The following is a 15,000-nucleotide window of genomic DNA, read 5'->3' on the forward strand; positions in this document are numbered from 1 at the left end:
ACCAGGAAAAGTGTTTTCCTGAGAAGGGGAATGTAATCACAAGAACTGTTAATGGTATCAGAAGCCAATCTGAGTACGTCATTAAGGAACCAGGTCACCGGAGTAGGGCGAGTAACCGGTTTCAGTCTGGCACAAGCTTTCGGAATTGAAGCTAACAAAGAGTCGGTTAAGTCTATGTTAAAACCCACTAGGAAGATCTTTTTCAGAGCCGATTTAATAGTGGTGATAGTATTGGCTGCCAGACCTGATTCTAATAAAGATCTAAAGAAAGTAACTGTAAGGTTCAAGTTCATACAGTTCACGTCTGAGTCTATTAAAAATTTTGCCAACTTTTTAACTGCAGAGTCATACTGGCGGATGGTGGAATCCCGTTTATCCGATTCTAGGAACAAGGTGTTTTGAGGATCAATATTGGCACCATGCATAGCCGCAAACTTCATAAAGTCCATAAAGTTAGGGCGCTCTGAATGTATGAGAAAGCGTACACAACGCGTGTTTGTACTATCTGAGACAGAACCGGATTGGGTATCGGGTGAGGGTATAGTCTCAACTCTCGCAGGAGAGGATACCAGTTGCTCTTGGGCCAGTTGGGTGCGACCAAGGCTACTTGTCCCTTGAAGGATCTCAGTTTGTCTAGAACTTTCAGCAACAGATTCACCGGGGGAAAGAGATAAATCTTTTCCCAGGTGTCCCAATTCTGTGACATGGCGTCTGTGGCGTAAGCCTGAGGGTCTAGATTGGGAGCCACATATACTCTCAATTTGTGGTTGGATTCCGTGGCGAAGAGGTCCACTTGGAGACCGGGAACCTGAGAGAGAATCCACCGAAATGACTTTAGATCGAGTGACCATTCCGATTCTAGAGGGGAGGTCCGGGACAGGGCGTCTGCCACTACATTCCGGACTCCCGCCAGGTGGACAGCTGAAAGATGCCAACGGTTCAAGGCTGCTAGGGAGAATATGGCTACTAGAACATGGTTCAGAGGCCCTGACTTTGACCCGCCTCTGTTGAGGCAGCGGACCACCACTTCGCTGTCGAGGACCAGACGAAGGTGTTGTTTCTTGGGAAGAGCAAGACGTTTCAGGGATAGAAGAACTGCCATGGCCTCTAGCACATTGATGTGAAATTGGTGGAACAAGGTAGTCCAAAGACCTTGAACTTTCTTGAGCTGAGAATAACCGCCCCAACCTGACAAGGATGCGTCCGTGTGAATGATTAATTTCGGAGGCGGAAATCGAAGGGGAACTGACTTTGACAGACTGTTTGCTCTTGTCCAAGGAAGAAGTCTTTCCCGAAGAATGGGAGGAAGGCGGACTTTCCTGTCCCGGAGCTTCCGGTTCGCCCTCGAACGCCAGACACGATTGAAATCTTTCAATTTTGCCTTCAGAAGAAGATCCGTCACTGAGGCAAACTGAAGGGACTCCAGAATCCTCTCTTGGAGTCGTCTGGAACTTACTTTGTCTTTGAGAAAGCGTTTGGTGTTCCTTGCAATCTCTAACCTCTTGGGTCTGGGAAGACACAGAGTATGAGATATAAGATCCCATTGCAGGCCGAGCCATTGGAACTTCGATTTTGGAAGAAGACGGGACTTCTTGAAGTTGATCTGGAAGCCTAGAGATTGAAGATAATGGATGACTTTGTGAGTGGCTTTTAGGCAATTTTGGGAGGTGTCTGACCAAATGAGCCAGTCGTCCAGATAGGCTACTACTTGAATCCCTTGATTCCTGAGTTCCTGAACAGCGACTTCTGCTAACTTTGTGAAGATCCTTGGGGCGATGTTGAGCCCGAAAGGCATCACATTGAAGGAGTAACTTTTGTCCCCTAAGCGAAAGCCTAGGTACGGACGGAAGTGTCTCGCTATCGGGACGTGATAATAGGCGTCTGTAAGATCGATAGAGGTGGTGACGGCCCCACGGGGAAGTAAGGTCCGCACCTGCGAGACGGTAAGCATTCGAAACTTGTCGCATTGAATGGACAAGTTGAGAAGGGATAGGTCTAGAATCACTCTTCTCTTGTCTGAATCCCTCTTCGGGACACTGAACAGCCGACCTTGAAACTTCAGGTGTTTCGTTTCTTGTACGGCGTTCTTTTGTAAAAGATCCTGGACAAATTCGACCAGGTCCGGAGTGGAATGTTGACGAAATTTGTTCGGAGGAGGAGGTCCTTGAATCCAACTCCACCCCAGTCCCTTGGAGATGAAACTGAACGCCCAGGGACTGAACCTCCATTTGTTGCGGAAGGAATAAATTGTTCTGGTTAGAACCACGGTGGTAGCCTCCACCTCTACCATAACTCTGGGAAGAGCTATGAGCCCCATACGACTGGTTAAAGGCAGGAGAAGTGGCGGAGGCACCAGAAAGCTGGCTCTTAGGAAGCAGAACGGTGACATAGTCGTCCGAAGGAGCCTGGGAGGTGGAAGGCTGTGCCGGGGCAACAGGAGATGGGGAAAGAGGCAGCCGGAAAATGGGCGAACCAGTCTGCTGTTGCCTGAACTGGGTGGAAGTATATGGACGGAGCTTCTTCCTACCCCGTGCTTGGTAATTTGCAGGGTCAGATTTACGTTTAGGAGTCAAACCCCAACGGGTTTTAAGGCTCTGGTTGACTCTAGTGGCCTCCGCCAAGACTTCCTCTACAAGGTCCTCAGGGAAGAGGTTTGAACCCCAACAGGAGGACCAGGAGGGAGATTGGATCCACCTCTCGGATGGGAGGCAAGGGCTTCTCCTCCAGAGCATATTGGAAAGCAAGCTCTGCTACCTTATTGACACATGGAGTCACGGTGTTTTTGTCCATTAGGAACATTGTAAAAGAGCTCTTATAAGGCGTCAACATAGTGTTGGTGCAGCCGATGTCATTCAGGAATCTGGCCCACACAGATTGGGCCTGCTCTTTTGGGAAGATGACTGTCTCCTTGGGGACCTTGTCTAACCGAACCAAAGCTTCCTCGGTAAGCCTGGCATAACCATGAAATGGAAATGCCAGACCAGGAGGAAAGAATTCCAAGTCCTCTAGGGGACGAGTGCCAAGACCCTCCAAAGTTAACATTCCGTCTGAGAACGGGGAATGAAGAGCCATACGCCAAGGGTTGTTTTTGGCAAACTGCGGGAGCTTAGAGGCATCCGGGATGAGAGAGCTTTGGACCCGCTCCGGAGCACCTTGCTCTAATGCCCCAAGTCTCTGACCGATGTTAGAGAACATCGTGTCCATCTTAGACTGTATCTCTGATACAAACTTAGCCTGCATCTCCGACACGATGCGAAGCATGGCTGATTCGGAAAGGCCCGGGCTAGCAGCAGGTGTGGCGGAATGAACTCCCGGGTCGCGAGACTTAGAGGAGGAGCCAGAAGCCTTAGATGACAGGTTTGTATTCTGTTTAGAACCATGAGAAGCCTTATGAGGCTTATGAACTTTAGGTAAGGTTCTAGACTTATTCTTGGGGGGAACCGGGTGTGATCGTTGGGACGAATCACAGTCCCCAGAAAAACCATGGAAGGAAGAGCGATCAGAAGAAGAAGAAAGAGAGGGGCTGAGGATAGGAATCTCAGCGCCAGAAACACCTGCCTCACTTACCACCCTACCTGTATCTGGATCATCCAATAACATGGGTTCCACGTCAAGGTTCATGGAGGCAATATTGACTTCTAGATCTCCGGGGGCGTCCGACGGATCCTGCTCTGGATCAATAAACCCCGCTATGGTGGCATCAATGTGGGCAATGATGGGAGCTGCAACATGCCTAGCCACAGCGGCTGAAGACTTGGCGTTGGGGTAAATCAGGGAACAGTAGTCCTCGGAGAGGACGTACGGCCGCTTGGACTTCACGTTCTGGCCAAAACCACCAACCCACACTTTCAGTGTGGCCCGAGCCGCAGACTTTTGCTCCGGGGATGCCTGAAATAATAGTGGGAATTATAAAAGGGCAGACTCCCAGTGGTCCTTCAAGACCATAGATATCTTACTAAATAGTGTATGTATGCCAAAAAAGGTAAGATAAATAAGAAGGCAACATAGCCAACGGAACTCACCGAGTCAGATCCAAGGGTGGTAACGAGGTCAAAACAGACCACACAGTTATCCGGGTGCCATACCACGACATCCTCCAGCTGCATACCGCAGAGGGCGTGAGACCGACAGACGGTATGGCCGCAGGGCTGATGTAGAACAGCTGCACAGGCTGTCGTCTGACAATGCACCATCTATAAAAGGAATAGTATATGAGAAACTGTAATTCTCTTAAGTAGGGGCGGGTCTTGAGGACCCGGCCTAAACATAAGTCTAGCTTAAGACTAAAGTAAATAGTATATGAGAAACTGTAATTCTCTTAAGTAGGGGCGGGTCCAGAGGACCCGGGCCTAACATAAGCCTAACACAAGATTAGGGCTTAACTGTAATATTCTTAAGTAGGGGCGGGTCCGGAGGACCCGGCCTAAACATAAGTCTAGCTTAAGACTAAAGTAAATAGTATATGAGAAACTGTAATTCTCTTGAGTAGGGGCGGGTCCGGAGGACCTGGCCTAAACATAAGTCTAGCTTAAGACTAAAGTAAATAGTATATGAGAAACTGTAATTCTCTTAAGTAGGGGCGGGTCCGGAGGACCCGGGCCTAACATAAGCCTAACACAAGATTAGGGCTTAACTGTAATATTCTTAAGTAGGGGCGGGTCCGGAGGACCCGGCCTAACCATAAGTCTAGCTTAAGACTAAAGTAAATAGTATATGAGAAACTGTAATTCTCTTAAGTAGGGGCGGGTCCTGAGGACCCGGCCTAAACATAAGTCTAGCTTAAGACTAAAGTAAATAGTATATGAGAAACTGTAATTCTCTTAAGTAGGGGCGGGTCCGGAGGACCCGGGCCTAACATAAGCCTAACACAAGATTAGGGCTTAACTGTAATATTCTTAAGTAGGGGTCGGTCCGGAGGACCCGGCCTAAACAAAAGTCTAGCTTAAGACTAAAGTATAGCCATCCATTCCGGTCGAGCCGGGAGTATAAAAAAGGATGCAACAACAAAAATTTAAGACACAGGGTGTCTGATTTCCCGGGGCGAGGCTAAGCCCCGGGCCGGGAAATAAAAGTATCCAAAACCAATTCGTATAGGAACTCCGGGGTAGTGATCTGTCATATAATCATCATAGGAACTGTTATAAATTAAATAGGGGGGCGGAACTGTAGATAAGAACCGCCAACGGAACCCAGAGGGTTTCATATAACATAAACCAGTGTGATAAGTGAATATAAAATAGGGTGCACCGGGATCCAACTCTGTTGACCGGTGGCCAACCAGATTAGACAGAGCCGAATCCGCCGGGACACCCGGAGGACAAAGTCCATAAACACTGAACTACCCCCTCTACAAGGAGGGAAGGCAACGGTCCCCTAGGGAAGAGGGGGAGAGAAGCCTAGCCACCCACCTAGCGAGAGGGGGAGCATGGGGGAGAATCACGTGATACGGAGCAGCAGGGCTACCCACTGACGATCCCCAACCAGACAGATCAAACGGAGTAATTCATTATAATAGTAATAGCGTTGATAATATAAAATAAACACATAAAAAATTTTTGGGCAAGGCATGCAACATAATAATTAAATCACAAAAGACACACCTGATGGCTTAAAAAATAACATTGCCGCCTAGCACGAAGGTCGGCAGCCATAACGATACGTAAATGATATCGGCCCAAAATTTGAACCACGAGGGTTCTAAACGCTAAATAATGAATATCCATAATAACAAATAAAATTTAATAATACATATAGTAACACCGCGAGTGAAACTAAAAGCTCTCAAAACAGGAGTACCAACTGTAAATGGAATCAAGCAAGATCGGTATGAACGAAGAGAATACACTCCTATAATTCAAATATTAGACGATCTAGGTTGCTCAAAACACAGCTTGGTACTTAACTTAGACGGTGTCTCCAGGGAAACCGACGAAGAAGCCATAATCCAAAGAAAATAAGCGAAAACGAGAGCACAACAAAAAAGCGGGTTACTGGTATGAACTTGCTAAAAGGAGTTGGGTTCTGAGCGGATGCATTGTTAGTAGTACCGAGTGAGGTTGAACGGCTCTCCTCTATTGGGGTTTCTGTCGTGGATGAATCTAAATAGTGAGGGACCTCTGGATTATACGCCCAATTTTATACCGACACCAATAGGTGAGCGAGCTAGTTAACCTAGCACTCCTTTACATTTTTTCTCTGGTATATTTAGCAGTAAATTACCTAAGAATAAGTGCTAAATGGAGCTTATTCACTGGGCGGCACAGGTTCGAGCCCAGAAAACCATATGTTAGTTTTCTGCTTTTCATGTTTTGTGGAGCGGACTGCCCGTCTTCAGTGCTTAGCTTGTCGAACTGCCCCATTACGTAGTTATGCTTTCGCTCTCTCTCTCTCCGTTTTCTTGGAGTGCGTTTTTGGGCAGCGGGGTAGAGAGTGTCGGCTCCCCAACACAGGTCTTACAGCATTTTTTTTCACGGCTTGATTATCAGACGATATTTGTTCCTGCTCCTGCAGCTACCATTGATTTTGAGAGGCTCCTGCTAATGAATTTTAGCCCTATAAGCATTGCTATTGCTTTTGTGCTGCTGCCTGCCACTGCTGCTGGCTGTTGCCATGTGTCTGACCTCCTGGTGTCGTGAGGAGGCCTTCTAGTGACGAAGAACGGTAAGCAAACCGTATATGTTCTTCCTTCGCCTGCTTAAATCATATGGACAATCTACGTTGCCCTCGGTGCAAGAACACCCCTAGTGATCCTGAAGTAGGACAATCGCTGGTGATTGTGTCATAATAATCTTTAATTAGGAATTCGGTGCGGTTTTTGAGAACTTATGCAAGCATTCTTCAGATATTTCTTCGTGACCTGTAAAGTGTAGTATTATCGCCAATTTAGGATATATTATTATTTAAAGGTGTATTATGATAATTATTGTAAAAATAATTTGTTTTAAGGTTTATTTCACTCTGCAACTCTAACTGTCGTATGCTAGGGAAAGTGTGTATTTTTCTGCCTCCTACACCTTTTCTTTCTCTTCGACTGTGGTATATAAGTTAGGTAGGCGTGTGACGGTTCGAGAGTTATTATTGTAAAGTAGTGTATGTGTTTTTCCAGTTCCTAAGAAAGCTTTTCGAGGACTACTTTATGTAATTTAAGACTACTTTTATCAATAAAATTTTATTGTTAAGTTCGATTCAGTGTTTTTTTGTATCCTTCTTTGAGAGTTGTTTTGCTTTGTGAATTTTGTGTCGCTGCTGGTTCTTGCCTGGTATTTTGGCACTGAGCCAGTCTGAAAAAAAATAATCCTGGATGAACATAATCAATCTTAAGTTCATTACAATATATATATATATATATATATATATATATATATATATATATATATATATATATATATATATATACATACGTGTATATATATATTTATATATAAATATGTATATATATATATATAAATATATATATATATATATATATATATATATATATATATATATATATATATATATATATATATATATATATATATATATATTATAGTCGCGGAAGGAGAACCGAGTTTGTGTTTTCCTTTTTCCTTTCGGGGCTATAACACTTAATTATTTTTATGCTCATCACGTGTTAGCTTTTGTGATATTTACACACGCACATACACAGACACACACACATATATATATATATATATATGTGTGTGTGTGTGTATATGTGTGTGTGTATAATGATAAATTTTGCACATTTAGATGTGTTTTTCATATTCATATAAGTATGTATTACACACCCTCAATACTGTATTCTCTCTATACTGCGGGATCAGAGAACCAAGGGGGAATCAACTCGGAGATTATAGCTTCTGGTCGGCCGGGGAACCGAACCCTAAGTCAAGGAGAGAAAATTAGTATTACACACACACATATGTATATATATATATATATATATATATATATATATATATATACATACATATATATATATATATATATATATATATATATATATATATATATATATATATATATATATACATATATATATATATATATATATATATATATATATATATATATATATATATTATGAAATTTATATATATATATATATATATATATATATATATATATATATATATACATGTATATATTATGCCTGTTGTAGAATTAGGGAATATGATTGAGGTAGCTCTAGCATGCTGATTACGGCCCAATATCCGTCACTGCCATATTATCTTATTCTTTTCAATGTGGTTGGCCTAGAAAGCAAACTTTTTGCATATGCAGATGGTGCTACTCTCCTGAATTTAGATCTCAATACACTGCACACATAACATCTAATATATCTGTTTCTAGTATACTGTAAGGCAAAGGCCTCAGACACGTCATTTCATGTCTGGCTTTTCCTGACTCGATATAATTAGATCATTAAATTTTGTAGTCCTCCATATACCTGAAGTGCTGTGTAGAAAGATTTTCACGTTTTTTTTTTTTTTTTTAAATCAAACAAGATATTTTCGTTAACTGGAATAGTGATAAAAGAATGAGATATAAAATGTATAAAAGAAAATCTAGAGTGAGACTACTCATTCATGGAATCATGCTTCACAATGCAAATTTTTCTCTATGGAGATTGTAATATCGAAGAGTAAAGGAAATGGAATATAGTACTCCAAATTACCTATTTTGAATCCAGCTAATGAATACCTTGTCTTGGCTTCACTCAAATATCAAATAGTTCCAGGTTGGAATGGTCCAGGGATGGTGTTTCATGCTGCCGCTCAGGAGAGATTTCTTTTCTGGAGAGATAGTGAGAATCTAGGAACTAATATTGACGGTCTAAGACGAGCACCGGAGGGGAAGGCCATTCTTTTTTAAAATAATGAGAATGTTTGATAAATAAATGATTAAAGAATGAAAGAAAGGACCACAAATGATAAAGAAATAAATAGGGAAACAAAAATGGCTGGAGGGAGGTGGGCACCCCAGGTTGGCGGGAGCAAGGGGAAGGCCCGCCAGGGCTGGCGGTAGGGGGTGAGACCCACCCGGGCTGACAAGAGAGGTTTAGTTCCGCCCGGGCTGGCTGGAGGGGGGGAGGCACGCCGGGGGCTGGCAGGAGAGGGGGAGGACTGCCGGACTTTCGGGAGGGGGGAGTCCCTTCAGGGCTGGCAGGAGGGGGGGAGGCTCACCCGGGCTGACGGGAGGGGGAGAAGGCCCGCCCGGGCTGGCGGGATGGGAGGAGGCCCACCCGGGCTGGCGGGAGGGGGAGAAGGCCCGCCCGGGATTTCGGGAGGGGGGGAGGCCCTTCCGGGATGGCGGGGAGCGAGGAGGAGGCCCGCCCGGGCTGGCGGGAGTGGGTGAAGCCTCCCCGGGCTGACGGGAGAGGGTGAGGCCCGCCCGGGCTGGTGGGATGGGAGGAGGCCCGCACGGGCTGGCTAGAGGGGGGGAGGCCCGCCTGGGTCTGGCAGGAGAGGGGGAGGCCTGCCAGTCTGGCAGGGGTGGGGAGTCCCTCCCGGGCTGTCGGGAGGGGGGAGGCTCGCCCGGGCTGACGGGAGGAGGGTGGCCCTTCCAGGCTGGTGGGAGGGGGGGAGGCCCACAATGGCTGGCGGGAAGGGGGGGGGAAGTCCCGCCCTGGCTTTCGGGAGGGGGGAAGGCCCTCCTGGGTTGGCGGGAGTGGGCGAAGGCTCGCCCGGGCTGATGGGAGGGGCGAAGCCAATCCGGGCTGGCGGGAGGGGTGAAGGCCTGCCCAGGCTTTCGGGAGGGGTGGGAGGCCCTCCCGGGTTGGCGGGAGGGGGGGGAAGGCCCGCCCGGGCTGGTGGGAGGGGGGAAGGCCCACCCGGGCTGGTGGTAGGGGTGAAGGCCCGCCCGGGCTTTCGGGAGGGGGGGGAGGCCCTCCCGGGTTGGCGGGAAGGGGGGAAGGCTCGCCCTGGCAGGTGGGAGGGGCGGAGGCCCATCCGGGCTGGTGTGAGGGGAGGAGGCCCATCAAGGCTGGTGGGAGGGGGGGAGGCCCGCACGGACTGGTGGAGGGGGGGAAGGCCCGCCCGGGCTTTCGGGAGGGGGGACGCTCTCCCGGGTTGGTGGGAGGGGGGAAGGCCCGCCCGGGCTGGTGGGAGGGGGGGAGGCCCACCCGGGCTGTTGGGAGGGGGGGAAGGCCCGCCTGGGCATTCGGGGGGGGAGGCCCTTCCGGGTTGGCGGGAGGGGGGGAAGGCCTGCCCGGGCTGGTGGGAGGGGGGAGGCCCACCCGGGCTGGTGGGAGGGGGGAGGCCCACCCGGGCTGGTGGGAGGGGGGAGGCCCACCCGGGCTGGTGGGAGGGGGATGGTGTGGGAGGGGGGCTGGTGGGAGGGGGGGGAAGGCCCGCCCCGGGCTGGCAGGGGGGGTGGGGGGAAGGCCTGCCCCGGCTTTCGGGAGGGGGGGAGGCCCTCCCAGGTTGGCGGGGGGGGGAAAGCCCGCCCGGGCTGGTGGGAGGGGGGAGGCCCACCCGGGCAGTCGGGAGGGGGGGAGGCCCTCCCAGGCTGACGGGAAGCGGGCAGCCCCGCCGAGCCAACAATATAGAATTGCTGTATCTGGCTTATTTTTTAAAAAAATAAATTTTTTGTCTACAGTCTCCAATATCCGAAATAGTCTTCAAAAAGTCTTCAAATAGTCTTCAACACCCTTTTCAGATGTTGATGCTTATGGAGGTGGGGACACAAATTCTATTTTTCCTTTCTTTTTTTATGAAGACCACTGATTTCTTAGCTCTTAAGTTGTCTGCCATTTTCTTCAAGTTATCAAATTATATATATATATATATATATATATATATATATATATATATATATATATATATATATATATGTATATATATATATATATATATATATATATATATATATACATATATATATATATATATATATATATATATATATATATATACAGTATATATATATATATATGTGTGTGTGTGTGTGTGTTTGTGTGTGTGTGTGTGTGAAGGAGAGAGAGAGAGAGAGAGAGAGAGAGAGAGAGAGAGAGAGAGAGAGAGAGAGAGAGAGTCTATTAGTATCCAAGAAATTCTTCTTTTGGCATCAAGCATGAAGGAAGAGAGAGAGAGAGAGAGAGAGAGAGAGAGAGAGAGAGAGAGAGAGAGAGAGAGAGAGAGAGAGAGAGAGAGAGAGAGAGATAAGCCATTAGAATGCAACAAATTCTTCTTTTGGCTTCAACTGGAGTCAAAATTTCTTCAGGGAAGAGAGAGAGAGAGAGAGAGAGAGAGAGAGAGAGAGAGAGAGAGAGAGAGAGAGAGAGAGAGAGAGAGAATCCACAAGATTAAGAAATACTGAAAGGAATTAAAAAACCATAACAAAAGGAAAGATTTATTCATAGTTTTCTTTCTGTGCAAATCGTAACATTCATCTCCTAAAACGTTTCTGAGGCAAATCTAACTCTCTGAAGACATTCTGGAAGCGTTCTTATTTCATCTTCATTCATTCCCAGAATGTAATGTTCGCCTTCCCTATCAATTTCCTTTGTATTCGTGTTAACAATTATGGAAATCATCGAAATATTAAGTAATTATCTCTCTCTCTCTCTCTCTCTCTCTCTCTCTCTCTCTCTCTCTCTCTCTCTCTCTCTCTCTCTCTCTCTCTCTCGTAGGAATCTTCAAAGTATCTCCTGAGGAAAACAGGAGAAATTTTACACAGGAGACAAATTTTCTGTTCTTTTCCAAGGTTTTCATTTTTTAAGTCTTCGTTCATTTTCACTGCAATTTTAGAAAATTCTATCATATTTTAATGGCCGGTGTAATAGAGAGAGAGAGAGAGAGAGAGAGAGAGAGAGAGAGAGAGAGAGAGAGAGAGAGAGAGATTCAAAATGTGTGTTTGTTAGACAGAAATCTTCAGATTGTCTCCGGAGAAAAACAGGACAATTTGGTCTAATGGCCGATGTAAATGAGAGAGAGAGAGAGAGAGAGAGAGAGAGAGAGAGAGAGAGAGAGAGAGAGAGAGAGAGAGAGAGAGAGAGAGAGAGAGCATTCTCGTCATATTTCATTTCCGTTTATTCCTGGCAAATCTCTTTAGAATTCTTCTTCTTCTTCTTCTTCTTCTTCTTCTTCTTCTTTCTATTCCTAAATATTAGAAATACGTTCTCACTCGTCCTACGATCTATTCTGAAAATAAATTATTATGAAAAGAGAATTATGAACATATAAAAATAATTAGCAAATCGGTAGTATTACTTCAATGTTGGAGGGAAATTTAGTGAGTTTTTATGTTGGCGAATAAATCGCTAAATCAGATAACTTCTAAGGTTGGGTCATAGTTATTCAGTTTACGTAATATATATATATATATATATATATATATATATATATATATATATATATATATATACATATATATATATATATATATATATATATATATATATATATATATATATATTTAATTATTTATTTATTTATCTATTTATTTATTTAACTAGCGTTTAAAATTATGCTATTTTGGCGTCTTGCAAAACATCGTACATCTAGTAGCAACGTCTGCTTGCCCAAGTCCCGAGTTCCTATAATTGAATTCCTATTATATAATGGAATTTAATTATTATTATTATTATTATTATTATTATTATTATTATTATTATTATTATTATATATATGTATATATATGTATATATATATATATATATATATATATATATATATATATATATATTTATATATATATATATATATATATATATATATATATATATATATATATATATATATATATATATATATATATATAATGTATAATCATCAGCCGTTACTAGTCCATTGTAGGACAAAGGCCTCAGACATGTTCTTCTTCTAGCATCTGTTTATGGTCTTTCCATGCCAGTTTATACCCGAAAATTTTCTTAGTTCGTTATTCCATAGTCTTCCTATCCTTCCCCTGTTAAAAGCAAGACAATATGGAATCAGAAAGTAACTTGTGCTTGGGGGGGGGGGGGGGTGGGTTAAATCTAACAATCATAGGCCTACTAAACTCAGATCATTATTAATTAGATATATCAACATCGTTTCCTACGCTTATTGACGTAAAGGGCCTCGGTTAAATTTCACCAGTCGTCTCTATCTTGAGCCATCAATTCAATACTTCTCCATTCATCAGCTCCTACTTCGTGCTTCATAGTCCTCAACCGTGTAGGCCTGGGTGTTCCAACTCTTATCCTCGTGGAGCCCAGTTGAAAATTTAGTGAACTAATCTCTTTTAGGGAATGTGAAGAGCATGCCCAAACCATCTTCATCTACCCCTCATCATGATCTCATGTACATATGGTACTCGATCAATCTCTCTTATAGTATCATTTTTAATCCTGTCCTGTTATAACTCCCAATATTCTTCTTAGGGCTTTGTTCTCAAATCTACTAAATTATAGAAAATGGTCTCATTGTCTATATATATATATATATATATATATATATATATATATATATATATATATATATATATATATATATATGAACATATATCACAAGCACACGTGGGTGATATTTACATATATATATATATATATATATATATATATATATATATATATATATATATATGCATATATAAATATATCTCTACATATATATATATATATATATATATATATATATATATATATATATATATATAAATATAAATATATGTATATATATGTATATCTATAAATATCTATACATATATATATACATATATAAATTATATATATGTACACATGTATATATATATATATATATATATATATATATATATATATATATAAATATATATATATATATATATATATATTATATATATATATATATATATATATATATATATATATATGAACATATATCACAAACACATTTACATATATATATATATATATATATATATATATATATTCAAATAAGCCATATATATTTTTGATACATTAATGTCTGGATTCTCTTAACGACCTCGGGATCAGAGCCCCAGGCGAAATCACACAAAGACAAGAGCTTGGCTCCGGCCGGGAATCGAACCCTGGTCGGCAAGCTTGTACAGACAGTGACTAACCTACTTGGCCACGAAGAACCCACTTGGCTACGAAGAAAGATCTTTCTTCGTGGCCAATGGGTTAGTCACTGTCTGTACAAGCTTGCCGACCAGGGTTCGATTCCCGGCCGGAGCCAAGCTCTTGTCTTTGTGTGATTTCGCCTGGGGCTCTGATCCCGAGGTCGTTAAGAGAATCCAGACATTAATGTATCAAAAATATATATGGCTTATTTGAATATGAAAAACACGTAAAAATTTGCAAAATTTATCATATATATATATATATATATATATATATATATATATATATATATATATATATATATATATATATATATATATATATATAGTGTATATATATATGTATGTATGTATATATAATTATATCTATACATATATATGTATATATAAATGTATGTATATATATAAATATATTAATACATATATATATATATATATGCATATATAAATTATATATGTGTACATGTGTATATATATATATATATATATATATATATATATATATATATATATATATATAATATATATATATATACTAGGAGTTTATTATATGGCATATATGAATTATATATATATATATATATATAATACCTTTCTAAGTGACGATACCTTTACGTGGTGAAAGAGTTTGCGTATTGCCATGACCATCAAAACTATAGCTCTTAGGACCACCCATACTAGGTTGGTTTGCTGTGAGCTTTCAGACAAAAATTTTTAAACATCATCAATCACTCTGGTGATTAAAAGTGGTCAAACCCCAGATATGAATAAGGACATGTCTGAGGCCTTTTAGAAGTTCCATATTTCAAGCATTAGAGCCTCTTTGACCTCTCTTTTGAAGTGCCATACCTCCAGCATTAGCTAAACTTTGAACTTCTTTATGAGGTGCCACACTTCTTGCATTTAAATTATCTTCTTTCGATATGTTTGTCATGGCTATTTTAACTTGGCTACATCAGCACAATTAGG

The 15,000-nt window shown here is 42.4% G+C and overlaps 1 protein-coding gene across 1 annotated transcript in view; it reads right to left on the reverse strand.

Annotated features, from left to right (window-relative positions):
• LOC137633061 (basic proline-rich protein-like) overlaps positions 1-15,000 on the reverse strand; it is a 52,115-nt gene that overhangs the window by 28,839 nt on the left and 8,276 nt on the right. The window contains exon 3 of the mRNA XM_068365227.1: positions 9,168-10,280. Within this exon, the coding sequence (XP_068221328.1) occupies positions 9,168-10,280 (1,113 nt within the window). The remainder of the gene's footprint in view (positions 1-9,167; positions 10,281-15,000) is intronic.

This window comes from Palaemon carinicauda, chromosome 3, assembly GCF_036898095.1.
Source record: "Palaemon carinicauda isolate YSFRI2023 chromosome 3, ASM3689809v2, whole genome shotgun sequence".
NCBI lineage: Eukaryota > Metazoa > Arthropoda > Malacostraca > Decapoda > Palaemonidae > Palaemon > Palaemon carinicauda.